General features: G+C 45.1%; 1 protein-coding gene and 2 long non-coding RNA genes across 3 annotated transcripts in view; 1 reads left to right on the top strand and 2 right to left on the bottom strand.

The window, feature by feature from the left end:
* The window catches only part of LOC127608471 (UV-stimulated scaffold protein A-like), a 96,843-nt gene that overhangs the window by 15,712 nt on the left and 60,755 nt on the right, over positions 1-20,376 (top strand). Inside the window, exons 7-8 of the mRNA XM_052077562.1 lie at positions 14,313-14,422; positions 18,315-18,443. Coding sequence (XP_051933522.1) covers positions 14,313-14,422; positions 18,315-18,443 — 239 coding nt within the window. The remainder of the gene's footprint in view (positions 1-14,312; positions 14,423-18,314; positions 18,444-20,376) is intronic.
* The window catches only part of LOC127608648 (uncharacterized), a 78,955-nt gene continuing 67,599 nt past the window's right edge, over positions 9,021-20,376 (bottom strand). Inside the window, exons 2-3 of the long non-coding RNA XR_007964297.1 lie at positions 10,251-10,370; positions 9,021-9,336 (exon numbers count right to left, since the gene is read on the bottom strand). This is a non-coding gene — a long non-coding RNA (uncharacterized LOC127608648). The remainder of the gene's footprint in view (positions 9,337-10,250; positions 10,371-20,376) is intronic.
* LOC127608680 (uncharacterized) lies at positions 17,008-17,785 on the bottom strand. Its single transcript, XR_007964308.1, has 2 exons — positions 17,625-17,785; positions 17,008-17,549 (listed from the first exon to the last, which is right to left on the bottom strand). It is a non-coding gene; the product is annotated as an uncharacterized LOC127608680 (long non-coding RNA).

Raw genomic sequence — 20,376 nt, 5'->3', positions numbered from 1 at the left:
CACTTTGTATGCAGTGATGGCTGTTTGAAAGTGCTCTATAAATACTGTTGACTTGACAAAGTCAATCATCGAACTGCGGCCTAGGCTGTCCTGGTGCCAAGTGCACATATGGACACTCAGGGTGTGGAAAAGAATCGATATTAATCGATGCGCACGTGCGTGATGAGAGTGCATCGGCTCATTCACTGGGTATGACGCGATTGACGGGTGAAATCTAGAATCATCATGATGCATTGGTGGGTATCTGTAAAATCTGATTCAAGCGCCGTTTTATTCATGTTAAACATAACCTATCTGCCCTTTCCTAGGCGCAATGAATGCACCATCATTATTTTGTGTTGAATACGGACGGAAGCCGTGAGTCGCATACAGTGCACTAGTTGTGCAGTACACAACTAGTGAAACACTATGGAGTTCGCGCAAGCAGCAGCGAGGAAACTACTGTATTTAATGCTCCCGTAACATTCAGATCTTATGTTTGGAAATACTACGGCTTCGAAAAGAAAGACGGAAAGCTTGATAAAACCTCCGTAATTTGCAAAGAATGTCGCACTACGAAGCCATACAATGGCAGCACCACAAATATGCAGACCACTTAAAACGATGGCACCACATCACCGACAAGTTTCCCGCCCCCTCCCTGCCTCCCCGTCCAGTTCCTCGTTGGACACCGGAGAAACTCTCGGCAAATCAGGTCAGGATCAGAAAAAAAAAATCGCCTCTTATTTTGGGGGTCCCCTTGCAGCTCACTGTGACCGCGCAAGGGAAAACTATATATGGGTGACTCTTTTGGACATTTCATTTTGACACTCAGTGAGAGCGGTCTGTGTACGCTACAATACACACAGCAGCTTTGAGGCTGTGACTGCCACATTGTTTCAATTGTGGGTTTTGTCTGTCCAATGGGGATGGCTATTTCATATAATACACTCAGTGAGTACCGTATTTTCACGACTATAAGGCGTCATTAAAAGTCTTAAATTTTCTCCAAAATGGACAGTACGCCTTATGGTGCGGAGCGTCCTTTATATGCGCTGAGTTCCAAAATCTGACTGACTGCCGACACGCTGTTTATATAGAGAAAAGGCGGAAGTGACTGTGAAAGAAGTCGGCCAATCAGGGAAGGGTGGGCGTGTATACATACATATATGGAGAGGGAGAGAGAGGGAGAGAGAGGACAGACAAGCTAGTCCGCCAATGGTGAAGGGTGGGCGTGTAAGTGGACGCCTCAAGCCAGTACCAACACTTGTATAGAGTGTGGCAATGTGCTTTGTTGCAAAACAACTCCGGTTTTGGTTTCTAAGAACCCCTGAAAATAAATTCGACAAAGACACGCACGCCTACGAAGCTCAGTTCAAACTTAAAGCCACCTGTTATGCTTTTGGCATGCGTGCCCATCTCACAGCAGCGGTGAAAAAAAAAAGTCAAGCAAATAAACTCTGAGCTTGCCGTTATTCCCGGAGGCTTGACTAAAGAACTCCAACCGCTGGACATTGGCATCAACCGGGTGTTCAAAGTAAAGTTGCAAACGGCATGGGAACAATGGATGATCGGTGGCAAACACAACTTTACAAAGAGTGAGAGGCAGCGCTTGGCGAGTTACGCCACAATACGCAACAACGAGAGGGAACGCGGCGTTTTTGATGGATTACGATACTTGCACAATTGTTCGATTCTTTCTACACACACACACGCGCTGCCACCATGTTTCGCTCTGTTCTTTACTTTCAAATGTGGGAAAGCTTCACACGAGAGAAATGTTGACTTTGCTGTTGCTACTCCTTCTTTCCGCTCGGCAATGCGTAGCAACTCACACTAGCATGTGATGCATTCAATGACAACTGAGATGTGCAGTCCTCTGCTTCTGATACAGAGGATGAGAACTTTGATGGATTTCTGGGTGATGATTGATCAAAAAACGTGAGAACATTGTACGATGGCTAAATAAAATACACCCGAACTCAGTTCTGCTTTCGTTGCCTTTTTAAAAACGTGTTTTTATCTTATTTGTATGTCTTGGCATGCTACCGTATGCTTCAAGCTAACGTGTTAGAGTGCGCGCATGCATGCCGTATGTTTAAGCTGGCGTATGTTTTACCACTGTAAAACTGCGGCTATTCGTACGATGCGTCCTGTGTATGTGTAAAATACAGAAATGTCACGCATTAATGAGACTGCGGCCATTAGTACGATGCGTCGAATAGTCGTGAAAATACGGTAGTCTGTTTGTGTTTACACCACAGCAACAGCTGTGAGTCTCAGGTGCCAAATTGTTTACATTTTATTTGCACAAACCCCAATTGTGAAAGGGCTTAAATAAGTTGTTTTACACGTTCTACTGTTTATAAGGATGGTTTCTTTCTGGCTTTCGGGTTGAGTGAACGCTGGTGTGTTTTGGCTGCCGCTGCTAAACCCGTATTGTTTTGTGTTATTGTAAATTGTCCTTGGGTGTCGTGAAAGGCGCTTCTAAATAAAATGTATTATTATTATTAAGGTAGTCCCCAGCAGGAGTACTCTCCAGCACACCCTCCAAGGACTCCAAAAAGGGTGGGTACGCTGAGCTGCTGTTTGGTGCATATGCACAAACAACAGTCAGGACCCGGCCCCCACCCGAAGGCGGAGGGAGGCAACCCTCTCATCTACCGGTGTGAACCCCAATACAGGCACTGAGCCGGGGGGCAATGAGTATGCCCACACCTGCTCTACGCCAGAGTGGAAGAGAGTCCAACACCTCTCGAGAGAACGGGTACCAGAACCCATGCTGTGTGTGGGGGCAAGCCCGACTATATCCAGTCGGAACTTCTCTGCCTCACACACCAGCTCGGGCTCCTTCCCTGCCAGAGAGGTGACATTCCATGTCCCAAGAGCTAGCTTCTGCAGTCGAGGATCGGACCGCCAGGGTCCCCGCCTTTGGCTGCCGCCCAGCTCGCATTGCACCCGACCCCTTTGACCCCTCTCACGGGTGGTGAGACCATAAGAAGGGGACCCACGTTGCCTCTTCGGGCTGAGCCCGGCCGGGCTCAATGGGTTGTAGGCCCGGCCACCAGGCGCTCGCCAACGAGCCCCACCTCCAGGCCTGCCTCCAGAGGGGTGACCCGCGTACGGGCAAGGGAAACTGAGTGCCATTGATATTATTTATCAGAAGGGGCTTGTGAGCCGTGCTTTGTCATTAGATGCAATGCGAATGATTTCAGCTTGAGTCGAGCTGTGGACAGCGTTGACAGGCTTGAATGCAGTAGCCATAAATTTAGCTATGGCTTCAGCCAATTTGTTCTTCGTCATGTCATCCATTTTCTTCGCTTTGAAATGATCCATCGCTGTCTGTCTTAGACGAGAGGGCGGAGTACTCACATCAGCTATATGCTTGGCCATTAAGTGGTATTTCAAACTCAACGTGCTGCGATGATAGCTCAGTTTACGACTGCAAAACATACAGGTAACTTTGGTCTTGTCAGTGGAAGAATCTAGCAACTTTTTAAAAGTAAACTTTCCATTCATAAACTCTTTAAGTATCTGTTTTCGGTGTCTGGCACTGCCGTGGCTGGCAAAACAAACATGTGCGTGGACCTGTGCAGCGCGCTTGATGTTTTGTTTGTGGTGTATTCATAGAGCAACGTAACATCCGCCGTGACGTGTGCTGCGTTAATCTCGCAAGAAAAAAAATTAATCCCGATAAAATTCATTTAAATTAATGCCGATAAAAACTGACAGCTCTACTATGTATACATATACTGTATATCTATAAAATACTTTTTTTTTAAAGAGGGGAACCCTCCAAGGAGTATGTTACGTCTCCTTCTTTTAATAAAACTCAAGCGTTTGGGAACAAAAACATTCAGTGTTAAAGCATTGGGGTTAGAATTCTTTCCCATTCTTCCTTTTTGTAAAACTTCAGTTGTTCAACAGCCTGGGCTCTCCACGGTCGTATTTGTCACTTCATAATGAACCACATATTTTCAATGGGACACAGGTCTCGGACTGCTGGCAGGCCGGTATCGTACCAAGACTCTTGGGACCCTCCTTTATTCAATGTCTTTTTTCAGCTTTCCCACTATCGGGGAGAGATTCAAATTAAAAATTAGCCTGGCGTCATTTAGCAAAGCTAACCCGATATTTTAATTTAAGTGGGAGAGATTCAATACATTCCGTATCAAGATCAGCACCCAATGACACAAATTCACTCTTCTGCTAGTTAATTGTATATCCTGAAAATTTATATTAAACATTTAAGTAAAACAGGAACAGATTGGTCAGTTTGAGACAGAAAAATAACTTATTACGCATACAGTGAAATGGGATGATCTACATTCCCTAATCAGATGGGGTCAGTCAATGGGTGATTTCTAATGCTGACAGCGAGCGGTTGAGTAACAAGTGCAAAAAGCAATAGACTCAGGGGACAGCCGTGGTGAGTTCCATGGTGCAATAAAAAATATGTTGATCTCAATCGGTTTGTAAGGTTTGAGGAGGATGGGCAAGCATACAGTGTCCTAAATCACAAAATAAATAATGTTCACCGTATGTGCAATCATCTTGATCAAATGTCTGTTCTTCGTCAAAGCAAATGGCGGCCATCTCAGAGCTCTTCTCATGTTTATGATACATGATGTTCAATGATCAAAATATCAGCAACAAAGAAAGCCTGACATGCATGGATAATTGATTAAATGTAGATGTGGTTAGCCTGTTTGACAAAATCTTCACGTCTGAAGTCCATGCCCTCCTTTAATAACCGTGAAATATTTGGTTCAAATAACATGGTGGGTATTTGGAGACCTTAAAAGAGAATGATTATCTTTTAGGGCGGTTCGATTCCAGCTACGGCCTCCCTGTGTGGAGTTTGCATGTTCTCCCCGGGCCTGCGCGGGTTTTCTCCGGTTTTCTCCCACATTCCAAAAACATGCATGGCAGGCTGATTGGACGCTCTAAATTGTCCCTAGGTGTGAGTGTGGGCGTGGATGGTTGTTCGTCTCTGTGCGCCCTGCGATTGGCTGGCAAACTGATTCAGAGTGTCCCCCGCCTACTGCCCGAAGATGGCTGGGGTAGGGGTAAAGTCTGCGTTTAAAAAATAAAACCACAGCTCTCCTTTTTTCAAGGTGAGCTGTTTACAGGTGAGTCTTTGTCCGTCTCTGTGCCTTGTCTTATTCTGTTCAACTCGAGAGGCGTTCATGACCGCCTCTGAAAAACGCATTTGCATTTCCTAGATCATAGCGCCACGACGACTACGATCATATGTCAGTAGTAGTTATTTATTCCTTTGTTGTGTATTCACAAATGATGAAATCACAATATAAATTCTGTCGGGGTGTCTATAGAATTTATTTAGTGATATCCTTGCTTGCTTTTCAGTTTTGATGTATTATTTTCAATTTTCGTAGTTTCATTGAAGTAATCATTCATTTACGTTTTTCTGAGGCGGTCTTGAACGCCTCTCGAGTCGAACGGAAGAAGGCAGGTAGACAGACAAAGACGTACCTGTATTTGTTGAGACTGTTTTAAAAAATTAACACCACAGCTCTCCTCCTTTTTTTCGGAGCTGCAACAAAAACTTATTTAATAAAGTAGCGATACAGTTCACTGATCCAACAGCAAGCTATAACATTGGAGGCATGTCTCCATGAAGGAGCCATCTTGGAGTCGATGTATTACCGTAATTACCATAAAAAAGAAACAGCGGGTTTTAAGGGGCTTGGTGAGCTTTTAAGAAAATTGAAGACTTTTTGGTGTGCCCTATAGTGCAGAAAATACGGTAATTCTATTTTGAGAAAAATCACTTTTTTATTCTATTCATATCAAGTCGGAAGTAGTCTGTTTTCGAATAAGATTTATGCATTTGAGACAATAATGTATATTCTCTGTATGTCAGGTTTTGCACTCTCAAAATTCCAACCCAATTTGTGGCGGTCATCAAATGATTTAAACTAATGTAGGAGGAAGTAGGTGACAGATTTGATTGTGCTGATATATCCAAATGAGTATCAAGCACACAATTAAAATCACCACATAATTCGATGTGTATCAGAGACGTCAGACAATAAATTAAATATCTTACAAAAAAGCAGGTTTTTCAAAGTTTTGACCATAAAAATTAAGAAGCGTGACATGAAATGAGTAATTGCAGCCAGTTGCTAAGATAAATGAGCGATTTGAATCACTCATCAAAAGTGTTTAGTCATCCTCGCTGTCATGTCTGTCTTGATTGTGTTCCAGCCCGCCCCCTCGCCCGTCCTCCCACCAATCAGATCACACAATTAGTGTTGTGTATTTGAATTTTTGTGCTTGTCACAGATTGTCCATGACCAACGCTTGTTGTTCAAACATAAGAATGTCCATACGGGCAGTTGGCACTCGGACACCATAGGTTGGGGTTTTTGATCCTATCATCAGATTTGCAGTCGCATGTTTTGGACACTCAGATTAAGAGTGGGGTGGTAGTCCCTCTTTTTAAAAAGGGGGACCGGAGGGTGTGTTCCAACTACAGAGGGATTACACTCCTCAGCCTCCCTGGTAAGGTCTATTCAGGGGTGCTGGATGGTCCGTCAGGAAGTCGAGCCTCAGATTGAGGAGGAGCAGTGTGGTTTTCGTCCCGGCCATGGAACAATGGACCAGCTCTACACCCGTAGCAGGGTCCTTGAGGGTATGTGGGAATTCGCCCAACCAGTCTACATGTGTTTTGTGGACTTGGAGAAGGCGTTTGACCGTGTCCCTCGGGGTGTTCTGTGGGGGGTGCTTCGTGGGTATGGGGTACCGAACCCCCTGATACGGGCTGTTCGGTCACTATACCACCGATGTCAGAGTTTGGTTCGCATTGCCGGCAGTAAGTCGGAACCGTTTCCAGTGGGGGTAGGACTCCGCCAAGGCTGCCCTTTGTCGCCGATTCTGTTCATAACCTTTATGGACAGAATTTCTAGGCGCAGCCGAAGCGTTGAGGGAGTCCGTTTTGGGGGCCTCAGTATTACATCCCTGCTTTTTGCAGATGATGTGGTGCTGTTGGCTCCTTCAAACGGGGCTCTACAACTCTCACTGGAGCGTTTCGCAGCCGAGTATGAAGCGGTTGGGATGAAGATCAGCACCTCCAAATCTGAAACCATGGTCCTCAGTCGGAAAAGGGTGGAGTGCCCCCTCCGGGTCGGGGAGGAGATATTACCCCAAGTGGAGGAGTTCAAGTACCTTGGGGTCTTGTTCACGAGTGAGGGCAGGAGGGAGCGAGAGGTCGACAGGCGGATCGGTGCAGCGTCTGCTGTGATGCGGACGTTGTATCGGTCTGTCGTGGTGAAGAAGGAGCTGAGAGCCTCCCTGGTGAGGTGTTCCGGCCATGTCCCACCGGGAGGAGACCCCGAGGAAGACCCAGGACACGCTGGAGAGACTACGTCACCCAGCTGGCCTGGGAACGCCTCGGGATCCCCCGGGGAGAGCTGGAAGAAGTAGCTAGGGAGAGGGAAGTCTGGGCTTCCCTGCTAAAGCTGTTGCCCCCGCGACCCGGCCCCGGATAAGCGGTAGATGATGGATGGATGGATGGATGGATGGATGGATGGAGATTAAGAGTGGGGCATAGCTGTCCAAATGATCACTACCTGCTGTTGTGTAGGCTCCAATGGTGGGGGAGGATCCCTGTTAAGGGTCTTCTGGGAACATATGACAGAATGCCCTGCCGGAAAGAATTTCAGCTCCCACTTGAGGCAGAACTCCACCCACATCCCGTGGGAGGCTAGAAACATGGAGTAAGAGTGTACCAGTGTGTCTCCATTGTTAAATGGACACACAGTGGCCTTAAATCAGAATCAGAATCAGAATCATCAGAATCATCTTTATTGGCCAAGTATGTAGAACACACAAGGAATTTGTCTCCGGTATAACACGCTGCACTGGTATCATCGTAAACAACAAAATCATTGAACCATTTTAGAGTAACCACTAGTTTTGAAGTACCATTTTGTGGTGCAAGAAGAGTGACTGTCAGTGACTGTTTAAGGAGTTAATGGCTAGAGGGAAGAAGCTGTTTAAGTGTCTACTGGATTTGGTGCGCATGGATCTGTAGCGTCTGCCTGAGGGGAGTGGCTGAAAAAGGTGGTGGGCAGGGTGCGGGGGATCCAGGAGGATTTTCCGTGCCCTTGTCTTGATTCTTGCAGTGTGCAAGTCCTCAAGAGTGGGTAGGGCGGTGCCAACGATTTTTTCTGCCATCCTAACTGTCCGTTGAAGTCGGATTTTGTCCTTTTTTGTGGCGGCCCCAAACCAAACCGTGATGGAAGAACACAGGATTGATTCGATGACTGCAGTGTAGAACTGTCGTAGCACCTGCTGTGGCAGGCCATGCTTCCTCAGCAGCCTCAGGAAGTACATCCGCTGCCGGGCCCTTTTCAGGATGGAGATGGTGTTGACTTCCCACTTCATGTCCTGGGAGACTGTGATTCCCAGGAACTTGAAGGTCTCGACGGTTGACACAGGGCAGTTGGATAGTGTGAGGGGCAACTGAGGAGAAGAATGTTTCCTGAAGTCCACGATCATCTCTACAGTTTTGAGCGTGTTCAGCCCGAGGTTGTGTCGGCCGCACCAAAGCTCCAGCTGCTCCACTTGTTGGCGGTACGCAGACTCGTCGCCGTCTTTGATGAGACCGATGACCGTGGTGTCGTCTGCGAACTTTATGAGTTTGACAGCTGGATCTGTTGAGGTGCAATCGTTTGTGTAGAGAGAGAAGAGCAGTGGCGAGAGGACACATCCCTGTGGGGCACCAGTGCTGGTAGTGCGTATTGATGATGTTGTTGCTCCGAGTCTCACCTGTTGTGTCCGTCCCGTCAGGAAGCTGAGGATCCACTGGCAGATCGTAGGGGACACACCGAGGTGGAGTAGTTTGGGGGTGAGGAGTTCCGGGATGATGGTGTTGAACGCAGAGCTGAAATCCACAAACAGAATCCTTGCGTAGGTCCCTGTGCTGTTGAGGTGCTCGAGGATGTAGTGCAGACCTATGTTGACTGCGTCTTCCACAGACCTGTTTGCCCGGTAGGCAAACTCGAGAGGGTCCAGCTGGGGTCCAGTGACGTTCTTTAGGTGATTCAGCACAAGGCGTTCAAAGGACTTCATGACCACAGACGTCAGGGCGACAGGCCTGTAGTCGTTCAGTTCCGATGTTGCCGATTTCTTGGGAACTGGGATGATGGTAGACTGTTTGAAGCAGGATGGGACCTCACACAGCTCCAGGGATCTGTTGAAGATTTGTGTGAAGACCGGAGCCAGCTGGTCAGCGCAGACTTTCAGGCAGGAGGGGGACACTTTGTCGGGCCCCGGAGCTTTCTTGATCTTTTGCTGCTTGAAGAGCCGTCTCACGTCCTGTTCGTGGATCTGTAGTGGAGAAAAGGAGGGTGGGGGGCTAGGTAGAGTGGTTTCTGGTAGAGGTGGGTGTGTGTGGGAAATGGGGGTGTCCTTTTCAAATCGGCAGAAAAACATGTTTAGTTCATTAGCAAGACCCTTATTGTTCACTGTTTGGGGGGATGGCATTCTATAGTTAGTGATTGCTTTCAGGCCATTCCATACAGATGCAGAGTCGTTAGCAGAGAACTGGTTTTTCAGCCTCTCTGCATAGCTTCTCTTTGCGATGTTAATTTCCTTTGTCAATTGGTTTCGGGCATGTTTGTACAGTGCCCGATCTCCACTTCTAAATGCGGCCTCTTTCTCTTTCCTGAGTTGCCTGAGTTTGGGAGTAAACCATGGCTTGTTATTGTTGAAGGAGTAGAACGACTTCGTTGGTACACACATGTCCTCACAGAAACTGATGTATGATGTTACAGTGTCTGTGTATTCATCCAGTGTGCCCGTTGAAGTTTCAAAGACGCCCCAATCAGTGCAGTCTAAGCATTCTTGTAGAGCTAGCCTTGCTTCATCTGTCCATTTTTTCACAGTCTTAACAACCGGTTTAACACATTTGAGTTTCTGTCTGTATGTAGGTATTAAGTGGATTAAATTGTGGTCAGAAAGACCCAATGCTGGGCGGGCGACCGATCGGTATGCATTTTTGATTGTTGTATAGCAGTGATCTAGAATGTTGCCTTCTCTGGTGAAACAGTCTATGTGCTGCTTATATCTGGGAAGTTCACGGTTAAGATGTGCTCTATTAAAATCGCCCAAAATGATCAGGGGTGACTCTGGGTATTTTAGTTCGAGTTTGTTTACTTGTTCGGCTAGCGTTTGTATCGCCGTGTTAGCGTTAGCTTGTGGCGCAATGTAAACACCGACTAGTAAAAAGGAGGTGAACTCACGTGGCGAGTAGAATGGCTTGCAGTTTAAAGACAGCGACTCCAGGTCCGGGCTGCAGTGTGCGTCGAGCTTCGTGACATCAGTGCACCATTCTTCGTTGATATAGAAGCAAATCCCACCACCTTTCGATTTCCCCGATAGCTCCGTGTTGCGGTCGGCTCGGAGAAGGCGGAAGCCGGGTAGATGTAGCGCGGGATCTGGATGGCGGTCACTGAGCCAGGTTTCAGTGAAGCAGAGCGCAGCAGAACGTGCAAATGTTTTGTTGGTCTTTGTGAGGAGAAGAAGTTCATCCATCTTGTTTGGCAGAGATCGTAGATTAGCAAGATGGATCGATGGGAGCGGGGTTCGAAATCCGCGCCGCCTGAGCTTGACGAGCACGCCGGCTCGCTTCCCCCTCCTCCGGCGGCGTCTCCATGCTCCGTACGGCGCAGCCGCTCCGCTCGCGATTAGCTCCGAAAAACCTTGTGGATTTTCGTGTGCTGGTGAAAAAAGACCGAGCGTAGACTCCCCAATGCGCAGCAACTTTTCCCTCGTGTAAGTAAGCCGCTCAGGGTCGCCAAAAACAAACGAAAATGACAAAAACAGGGATAATACTACGGAGCGTGTGACCGAGGCTGCCATACCTGTCGGCGCCTGATGACGAAAATTGGTTGTGGTGACAATCTACAAACCTGTTGGTGTTCATGAGTGGTGAGAAGATGCTGTAAAGCTGAAGATGTGTCCTTTCGGGCATTTTTGGCCTGTGGGACTCCAGACGCAGTGAATGAGTTCTGGCTGGCCAATCGGAATACAGCCTTGACGGTCACCGAGATGAGAACTCTGGCATGGGAGGAGTTAACTTCCAGACAGCCAGAAGAAATTCTGGCGCCCCATTCAGCATCTCGGGTGGAAGTAGTAGTGCACAGACATCACTGTGTATAGTGGGAATGGGGCACTGCTAATCTCAACTCGGCAAGTCTTGAGTCAATGTTGTGTCGCACGGCACAATACTTCTAAGACCTCCTCAATTCCACCCACATGTCTTCCCATGAGGAGAGTCTGGGATATCTGAGGCAGGCTTTCCTACCTCTGGGGTTGAGGTCACCGAGGTGGTTAAAAAGCTCCTTGGTGGCAAGGCCCTGGGTGGTGGGATGCTTAAAGTTCCTAAATGCTCTGAATGTTGTGGGTCAGGACTGGTTGACACTGCTCTGCAATATCACACAGACATCAGGGCAGTGCCTCTGAATTGACAGAGTGGGGAGATGGTTCCTTTTTTTCAGAAAGGGGACTGGAGGGTGTGTTCTACAGGAGGATCAGACTCCTCAACCTCCCAGTCACAGTCTGTTCAGGGCTCTAGAGAAGTGGGTACGTTGAGAAGTTGAAAGGCAGATTCAGGAGCAATTTCTGTATTTTTGACCTCCCCTGGTAAACCAGGTATGAAGTTGCTCAGAATGAAAACAAAATATAATAAAATAAAATAACATTAAATAAAAATTTAATTTAAAAAATTAATTTTGGTAAAACTATTCTAGTGAAGAAGAGCAGTTCAGAAAATGGATGGATGTATCACTGTTAGAGCACAATAAATTACATGTGAAGGAATAAATAAGTGTACATTTAACTTTATGACTGCATTCTCAAAATTATGTGGTTGATGCAATATATTTATTAAAATAACAGATTACGATTATACATTGGGGATCACTGTTTTGCATGCACGGTGTGCAGCTTCACGGCAAAATCAACTCTTCGTGGACATGAACGGATTTCATTTATGAATGTTCGCACATCAGACAGGAAATTTCATAAAACATCCTAAAGATTAAACCTGATACCAGACGAAACAAAGAGGAAGCAGTGCGACAGTTTATGGTTTGTTTTTGGTAGAAAAAAAGCAATTGAAAGAGCCATTGGTCAAAGGAGTTGAGACAGCGCGAGCACATACTATTCGACGCACCGTACGGTTGGGCGCAGTCTCATTAATGGGTGACATTTCTGTATTTTACACATAGACAGACCACACTGTACCAATGGGCGCAGTTTTACAGTGGTAAAACATACGCCAGCTTAAACATACGGCATGCATGCGCGCACGCTAACACGTTAGCTTGAAGCATACGGTAGCATGCCAAGACGTACAGATACAAGCTAAAAACACGTTTTTAAAAAGGCAACGAAAGCAGAACTGAGTTCGGATGTATTTTATTTAGCCATCGTACAATGTTCTCACGTTTTTCGATCAATCATCACCCAGAAATCCATCAAAGTCCTCATCCTCTGTATCATAAGTAGAGGACTGCACATCCCAGTTGTCATTGAACGCATCACATGCTAGTGTGAGTTGCTACGCATTGCCGAGCGGAAAGAAGGAGCAGCAACAGCAAGGTCAACATTTCTCTCGTGTGAAGCTTTCCCACATTTGAAAGTAAAGAACAGAGCGAAACATGGTGGCAGCGCGTGTGTGTGTAGAAAGAATTGAACAATTGTGCAAGTACCGTAATCCATCAAAAAGCTGCGTTCCCTCTCGTTGCGAATTGTGGCGTAACTCGCCCAGCGCTGCCTCTCACTCTTTGTAAAGTTGTGTTTGCCATCGATCATCCATTGTTCGCAACTTTACTTTGAACGCCCGGTTGATGCCAATGTCCAGCGGTTGGAGTTCTTTAGTCAAGCCTCCGGGAATAACGGCAAGCTCGGAGTTCATTTGCTTGACTTGGTTTTTCACCGCTGCTGTGAGATGGGCACGCATGCCAAAAGCATAACCGGTGGCTTTCAGTTTGAACTGAGCTTCGTAGGCGTGTCTCTTTGTCAAATTTATTTTCAGGGGTTCTTAGAAACCAAAACCGGAGTTGTTTTGCAACAATGCACATTGCCACACTCTATACAGGTGTTGGTGCCTGCTTGCGGCATCCCTTTAGCGTCCACTTACACGCCCACCCTTCACCATTCGCGGACTGCTCCCCAGCTTGCCTGTCCTCTCTCTCTCTCCCTCTCCATATGTATATATACACGCCCACCCTTCTCTGATTGGCCGACTTCTTTTTCGCATGCCTGGCCACAGTCACTTCCGCATTTTCTCTATATAAACAGCGTGTCGGCTTTCAGTCAGATTTTGGAACTCAGCGCATACAAAGGACGCTCCGCACCATAAGGCGTCCTGTCCATTTTGGAGAAAATTTTTAAGACTTTTAATGGCGCCTTATAGTCGTGAAAATACGGTACTTTCTGCCGGACCATTTGATTTTGGTTTTCCCGCCTTACTCCCTTAACACCTCATCCCTTTTTCATTGGCTGCACGTCACTTGTCAACCGCTGCGTGCTTGTTTGTCCTTGGGGCACACCAAAAAAGTCAGAAGTTAGGTGAAAACAATCCAACATGTTGAATATCCCCTATTTGAGATCGATCAATCTGAACACGCCACACACAGCAGAAATCTGTTCAGAAAAAAACCTTTTTGAGGTATTACGTTAATTGGTAATCTGCAACGGCCAAGATGAACGAGGCACGGGACACACTTTCACACAAAGTAGCTCGCGTGTACCGTTTAAAAATGTTTCTCTTAGCCGCTCAGATTCCCATTCTTAGCAAATACCCATGGTGAATTGTACATGAAAATAACCTTTTTAATTTTTTTTTTTTTTTACATCTGACTGACATCCCGACATGTCGCAGGCTTTTTACAGCATCGGAAAACGTTCATAATGTTTGTGTCATTTTTGTCCTGTGACAGAAACCATATTTAAACCAAAAATATATATATTCCCCTCCCATCTTTTTCCATTTTCAAACATTTTTGAAAAAAATGGTAATGAGGCATTTTCAAAAATGTCTAATGTTCTTTTTTTTTTAGATTGCATTTTTTCTCTTTAAACACTTGTCATTTCAACACAGTACTCATCAGTTTAATTCAAAGCTTTTGGTTCACTGTGAGTTGTTCTTGTTTTTTTTTTAACCATATTAATACCTTTCATTGTTTCTTGTATAAAATGGGTTTTTTTTCAATTGATTTGTCTTGTAATTGCATTACTTTCCTCAATAGAGGTGGAAATAGTAGGATTTTCATATGCGTCTTATTTTTATTTGACAGGTCTTCATGTAGAAGAGACGGAGGATAATGAAGCTGTAGTTTCCACATTGTTAGATCTACAAAGACTACTGTCAACCAAGCACCTACCAGCTGTGCGCCGATGGGTTCAGGTTTGTAGATGTAGAACATTCATTCATTCATTCATTCATCTCCCGTACCGCTTGATCCTCACTAGGGTCGCGGGGGGTGCTGGAGCCCATCCCAGCCGTCTCCGGGCAGTAGGCGGGGGACACCCTGAATCAGTTGCCAGCCAATCGCAGGGCACACATAGACGAACAACCATCCACGCTCACACTCACACCTAGGGACAAATTAGAGTGTTCAATCAGCCTGCCATGCATATTTTTGGAACGTGGGAGGAAACCGGAGCACCCAGAGAAAACCCACGCAGGCCCGGGGAGAACATGCAAACTCCGCACAGGGAGGCCGGAGCTGGAATCGAACCCGGTACCTCTGCACTGTGAAGCCGACGTGCTAACCACTGGACTACCGGGCCGCCAGATGTAGAACATCACTGATGAATAAATTAACCAGTTGTCATCTTCTATATATATATATTGCGCGTCGTCCCGCACGCGGTCTGTCCTTCCGTCTGTCCCTTTTCAAAACGTACCTACTTCACCGCGCCGCTGTGCGCCGCTACTGCGCCGCTCAGGCAGTGGCTCACTACGATCGCGCGGGCATCTTGGCGAAAAAATGTTGTCTACCCACAAGCATTGCAATGAAATTGTTAGTTATTTAGTAGAGCTAAACATCTTTATTTTCGCGATAAGCAATGAAGATGAACAAAAAGTTGAACCAAGCAACAACACTTTTGTGGGCCGAAGCCCCACCCTACCAGCCTTCCGCAGGAACTAGCTGATGAGCCGCCCGGAGGGCGGCGAACCAGCTAGTACTGTATATGTAAATATTAACTGTAGGGATGTACAAAAAACTTGTTTCCAGTGATATACTATACACTACATACCGTACATATATAGATAAAAAAATCCTCTTCTCACCCCTCGGGTGGTGTCTGTCCCTCATTCAGCTCGGGTCCTCTACCAGAGGCCAGGAAGCTTGAGGGTTCTGCGCAGTATCCTTGCTGTTCCCAGCACTGCACATTTCTGGACTGAGATCTCCGATGTTGTTCCCGGGATCTGTTGCAACCACTCATCTAGTTTGGGGGTCACTGCCCCAAGTGCTCCGACCACCACAGGCACGACTGTCACCTTTACCTTCCAGGCTCTCTCCAGCCCCTCTCTGAGCCCTTGGTATTTCTTGAGTTTCTCTAGTTCCTTCTTTCTGATGTTTCCATCACTTGGGACGTTTACGGTTCATTCATCGCGGGTTCAGTGTATCACAGATTTTTTCAAACACTTCTTGCTTGGCTCTCGACGAAGGCGGACGCTTTTGCTTTCTATCCGGTCCCCCAACCCCACCCCCACCCTTCCCTGCTCGCCATTCAGTCCATGTGCTGTCTTTGTCTGACTTTTCCTAGCCTCCTTTCGTATTTTCAACCTAAAAACAAACATGGAATTGGTTGGCTGGTCTCTTGATGCCATTGACAACATTTTCTCGATGAGAAGAGCAGGCAGTGGGGAGCCTACTTGCCCCTCTGGGACTTTAGCTGCTGGGTACACCCTAGATCCTTGGAGGAAGTGGAGAATGGTGTGCCTGTCAACACTGCCCGTTGAGGATGTGGATGACATCTACATTTTCGGGTATGCTGCAGTTTAGTGTGAGCAGTTTCCTGATCTATCGAAAAATTCAACCGACGGGAGCGGCTCTATTGGAAGAGGCTGCCGGTCAAAGGATGGCATAACGCGGATGTCCAACACTCAGACTGTGCTCAACCACAAACTGTTGCGGTTTTGGAGCGTCACTGCAGGATGGACAACAACTTGGAGAAACTGGAATCCGTGCTCAAATATTGACTGAAATCACAGATTTGGCTGTTCGACGCCACTAAAGGCTGTCTTAAATTCTTGGGTAGCCTGCTACCAAAACAACATCTGCTATCTCGACCTTCCCCTGATGAAAATATGCACAGAAGCTAGTCGCCCACCATCACCCCCTCCCTCATATATTCCCTTGTTTCACCGTCTTCATTGTTTTTGTCTTGTGACCTGTTGTAATTGTCATATGCTTGTGCAGGAGTTTTTTTTTTTTGCCTCACTCAAATTATCCTCAAAATGAGGGTAGTTCGAGCGTGGGGTTTTTTTCTCCCCCTCTGCCTCCCTTGTGGTTTCTTTCTGACTTTCGGGTTGAGTGAACGCGGGCGCGTTTTGGCTGCCGCTGCTCAACCCGTATTGTTTGCGCTTATAAATAAAATGTATTATCATTTTATTTTTACATATAATGGTGTACAGTACATGTATTTTATATGTTGCTCTAAGTGACTTGCTGTTGTATTGCAGCTTCTCGCGGACAGTTTGCGGAGTTTAAAAAAAACTTTTTTTTACCCGTTTATGTTAATTGGACGCAACTTCGCGGATTTTCGTTTATCTGGGTGGTTTTGGTCCCCATTAAACGCGATAAACGAGGGATTACTGTCGACCTCTATTTTCCAGTCAACAATGGAACCCCATATAGTTTGTGCCTGTGGATTCACTGATTCGGAGATTTTCAATACAGTAAATATTCTCTAGTACGGACTCGTGTTTGCGCCGTCTAATTTGTCCTGATAACAGCTATTCCTCATTTGGGAAATGAGCATGGTACATGTCCTTTATGAACCTGCAAGTATGTTGACAAAATGCACGTGTAACAACACAATCAATAAAATACAAAACTATACTGTCCAAAAACTGTTTATATAACCAAAACTGCAATCCAGGTGTATCCCCAAAAAAACACAACAGTAAAATACATACAGTATTTTAATGTTTATTTTTTCTGTCTTGGGAAAAAATGTGTACTGTATTTTGGATTGTTTTGTTGGATGCATTCTTTGGTTTATGACAATGTTTGCCTGCGTGTCATACAGTTTTCTTGCTAGTTGCAAGTAACTGTCCCGTTGATCACTGTTGTCTGGTAATTCATGTGCATACTGAAGGATTTTTGTTGCCATTTGCATTGCTTCCTTGCTGGATGGTGGCTTGTCATCAGGAGTTGAATCGATGCCTTGTTTTTTAAAGTTTCGTAGATTTGCGTCTGCTGGATCTTTTTAACTTTGTGTCCAGCCTCGCTCAAACGGATGCATTTCACTCGCTCCGCTCCAGTCGTTACAGTTCTTCTACGTTTCGATGCGATGATCTACACGACGTAAGTGAATAAAGTTAAAATCTTTCGCAATTACAGTAAAACGCACGCCAATAAAAAGTTGCTTACACATCTTCGTTTCTAATCTGATGAATGAAAACGGCGATGCGAACACGTTTCTTTGGACATGTCGAGCGGGTGCAGCTTTCAAGCTCGTGCCGCGTTCTCCAGGACGTGAGTGAATAAAGTTAAAATCATTCACAATGACAGTAAAACGCACGGCAATAAAAACTCACTCACACATCGTCGTTTTGAATCTGATGATCGAAAAGTGCGAAGTGTTTCAGCGTTGTGTCTTTTCCGTCGCATCGGGTGGGCGTTGCGTGTATTTAAGCTCCCGCGGCACTCCACCTCCATCAGGGTTACGGGTAGTGGAATTGCCGCTTACGCAAGTTCCGGTAACACGTAATATCGCAGTCCATAGGTTTTAATTCCGGGTGAAGGATATTCCTTTCCATTGAATTCCGGGGATGGGAATACTGAGTGTATTTAAAAAAGAAAACATCCTATTTGGGGGAAGGGAGGTTGGATGTTTTGGGGAGATCCAACTCCTGGTTTTCAAAGACGAAGCATTTGAGCTTCATCAGCAATATTTGAATAATTTTATTGTTTAAAATTTGTCCCCCAAATCGCCCCCAGCCCGCTTTATTCTCTTCCCATATTATTCCCGGCATCAGTATGATTTTAATCTGGAGTAATCTGATGAATACACGTGTATGTTGGCAACGGATAAAGGTGCATTTGTTTGTGTGTTCATAGGTCTTCACGAAGTCTGGTGCTAATCAGCATCTCTTGAGTCGAGCACTGTATCTTAAAAGCTCCCTCGAAGCTTCCCTGCTGAAATTGACCAAGTTGAACATTGACTCTCAGAACAGAGTTAACAAAACGGTGAGTTAGCATTTTGTGAAAGTTGATTTTAAATGTGACTTTGAATGATGAGTTAATTATATTATTTTATCTAAAACATTGATGACTCTACTCTAGATGTTGTGGTTCTCAAACATTTTGCACAAAGTATCACCCAATTAATGCTTGGCTGTCAAAGCACCACCCTTAAGGCCAACACAGAAATTCTGTGGTGCAGAGATTTTATTTCTAAAAGGGATATTTAACATTATTATAAGACGCATTAACATGCAGTTTGAACATAAAAACACACTTCGGTTAAACATAGGGGAAAAAAAGTTTGAATAATGGTTCGATTAAACTTTAATTCACATAACAGTAAAATAACAATGCACCGGACTAAATGCTTTTAAACAAACAATTCGGAAAGATTAAATGCAAAATGATTGCAAAAATTAAAAATATAACTGCATTTTACTTTGGCTGTAATCCTTTAGTGTACCGCTAGAGAGAGCCTGCAGACCACCACACATATTGAAAGTCTTTGATGCAAAAACCACAAGTACAGGTTTTATTTTCTCCCCATGTTCACCTTCCCACCTTGCACATTGTAATATAGGAACCTCCAAAATGCAACACAGTATGGCTCAAAATCAATGTACATTTTTTTTCTCGCTGAAACAAAAATATATCATTATGGTGTCAATGTTGAAGAGGATTCCACATTTCTCAATCAATTCAAACTTCCAAATATTCATAAAATGTTCAACATTCAGGGAACTATTTTCCACAGTCCAAGATTTCCCAGCTGTCCCACAACCCCACGTTTTCTTCATGAATTAAAAAAAAAAAACAGCAACAAGCAAATACATTTATGTGAATGGACAACAAAAAAAGCTCATCTTTCTAACTTTGAGCAGTTGAGCTCATTAAAAACATCTTGGGAACTATTTTTCACGATTCCACATTTTTCATGACATTATTCTCAAATCAATGCAGTAATTTTACATGATTACCTGGTCCTTTTACATCTTGTTACAGATTCAAACCATTCAAATTTACCTCAACTTACTGCTGAGCTCCTGCAGGATCAATCGCTTTGTCTGACGCTCTGTCGATCAATCTATCTACACTTACCCCCCCCCCCCCCCCACACACACACACACACACACTCGCACACACATACACACACGGTTTAAAATACATACATACTGTATATTTTTCATTTGAAGAGCAACTTTCAAGTTCAGGGAACTCAAGCAAGGATTTTATTAAACAATAAAATATAACAATACAATGAATGAACAGTTTTTAAACACACATAAAACAATAGTTTTTTATCCTTAAATTAATTTGGTATATAACAGTAAACTTTTTTTCTTGTCGAGAAGCTAAATTTATTTTAAAAAGCTTCGCTGTAATGAATTCTACAAAGTCAAATTTATTTAAAGTTTTTTTTTAAATTTACTCTCCATAAAGCTCCCCCCAAAAAGTATTAAAAAAAACGGTTAAATGCAAGCAATTGAAAGAAAACGGCATCCAGAGAACTTTTTATCAATAAGAGCAGTGCAGGGCGGCATGGTGTTCGACTGGTTAGCATGTCGGCCTCGGGCTGCAGGGTTTGATTCCAGCTCCAGCCTACGCTGGTTTCCTCCCACATTCTAAAAACATGCATGGCAAGTGAATGGAACACTCTAAATTGTCCCTGGGTGTGTGAGTGGAAGCGTGGATGTTTGTCTACGTGTGCTCTGCGATTGGCTGGCAACCACTTCAGGGTGTCCCCCACCTACTTCACGAAATTAGGCTCCAGTGTGTGTCCAGATATCCATTCTTTTCCTGCTTTCCCTCAGATTTTTCACTATTCCTGAAAGTTGAATCTGCTCTCTGAGTTCTTACTGCCTCAAAGCATTCGGCTGCTGCAGTCAGTGAAGAATTGACAATTAGTTTTAGGCAATTTAAAATTGGAAAATGTGGG

Source organism: Hippocampus zosterae, chromosome 1 (genome assembly GCF_025434085.1).
Source record: "Hippocampus zosterae strain Florida chromosome 1, ASM2543408v3, whole genome shotgun sequence".
NCBI classification, from domain to species: domain Eukaryota; kingdom Metazoa; phylum Chordata; class Actinopteri; order Syngnathiformes; family Syngnathidae; genus Hippocampus; species Hippocampus zosterae.
Note: the sequence above shows the minus strand (reverse complement) of the source record. Positions and strands in the feature narration are given on the sequence as shown.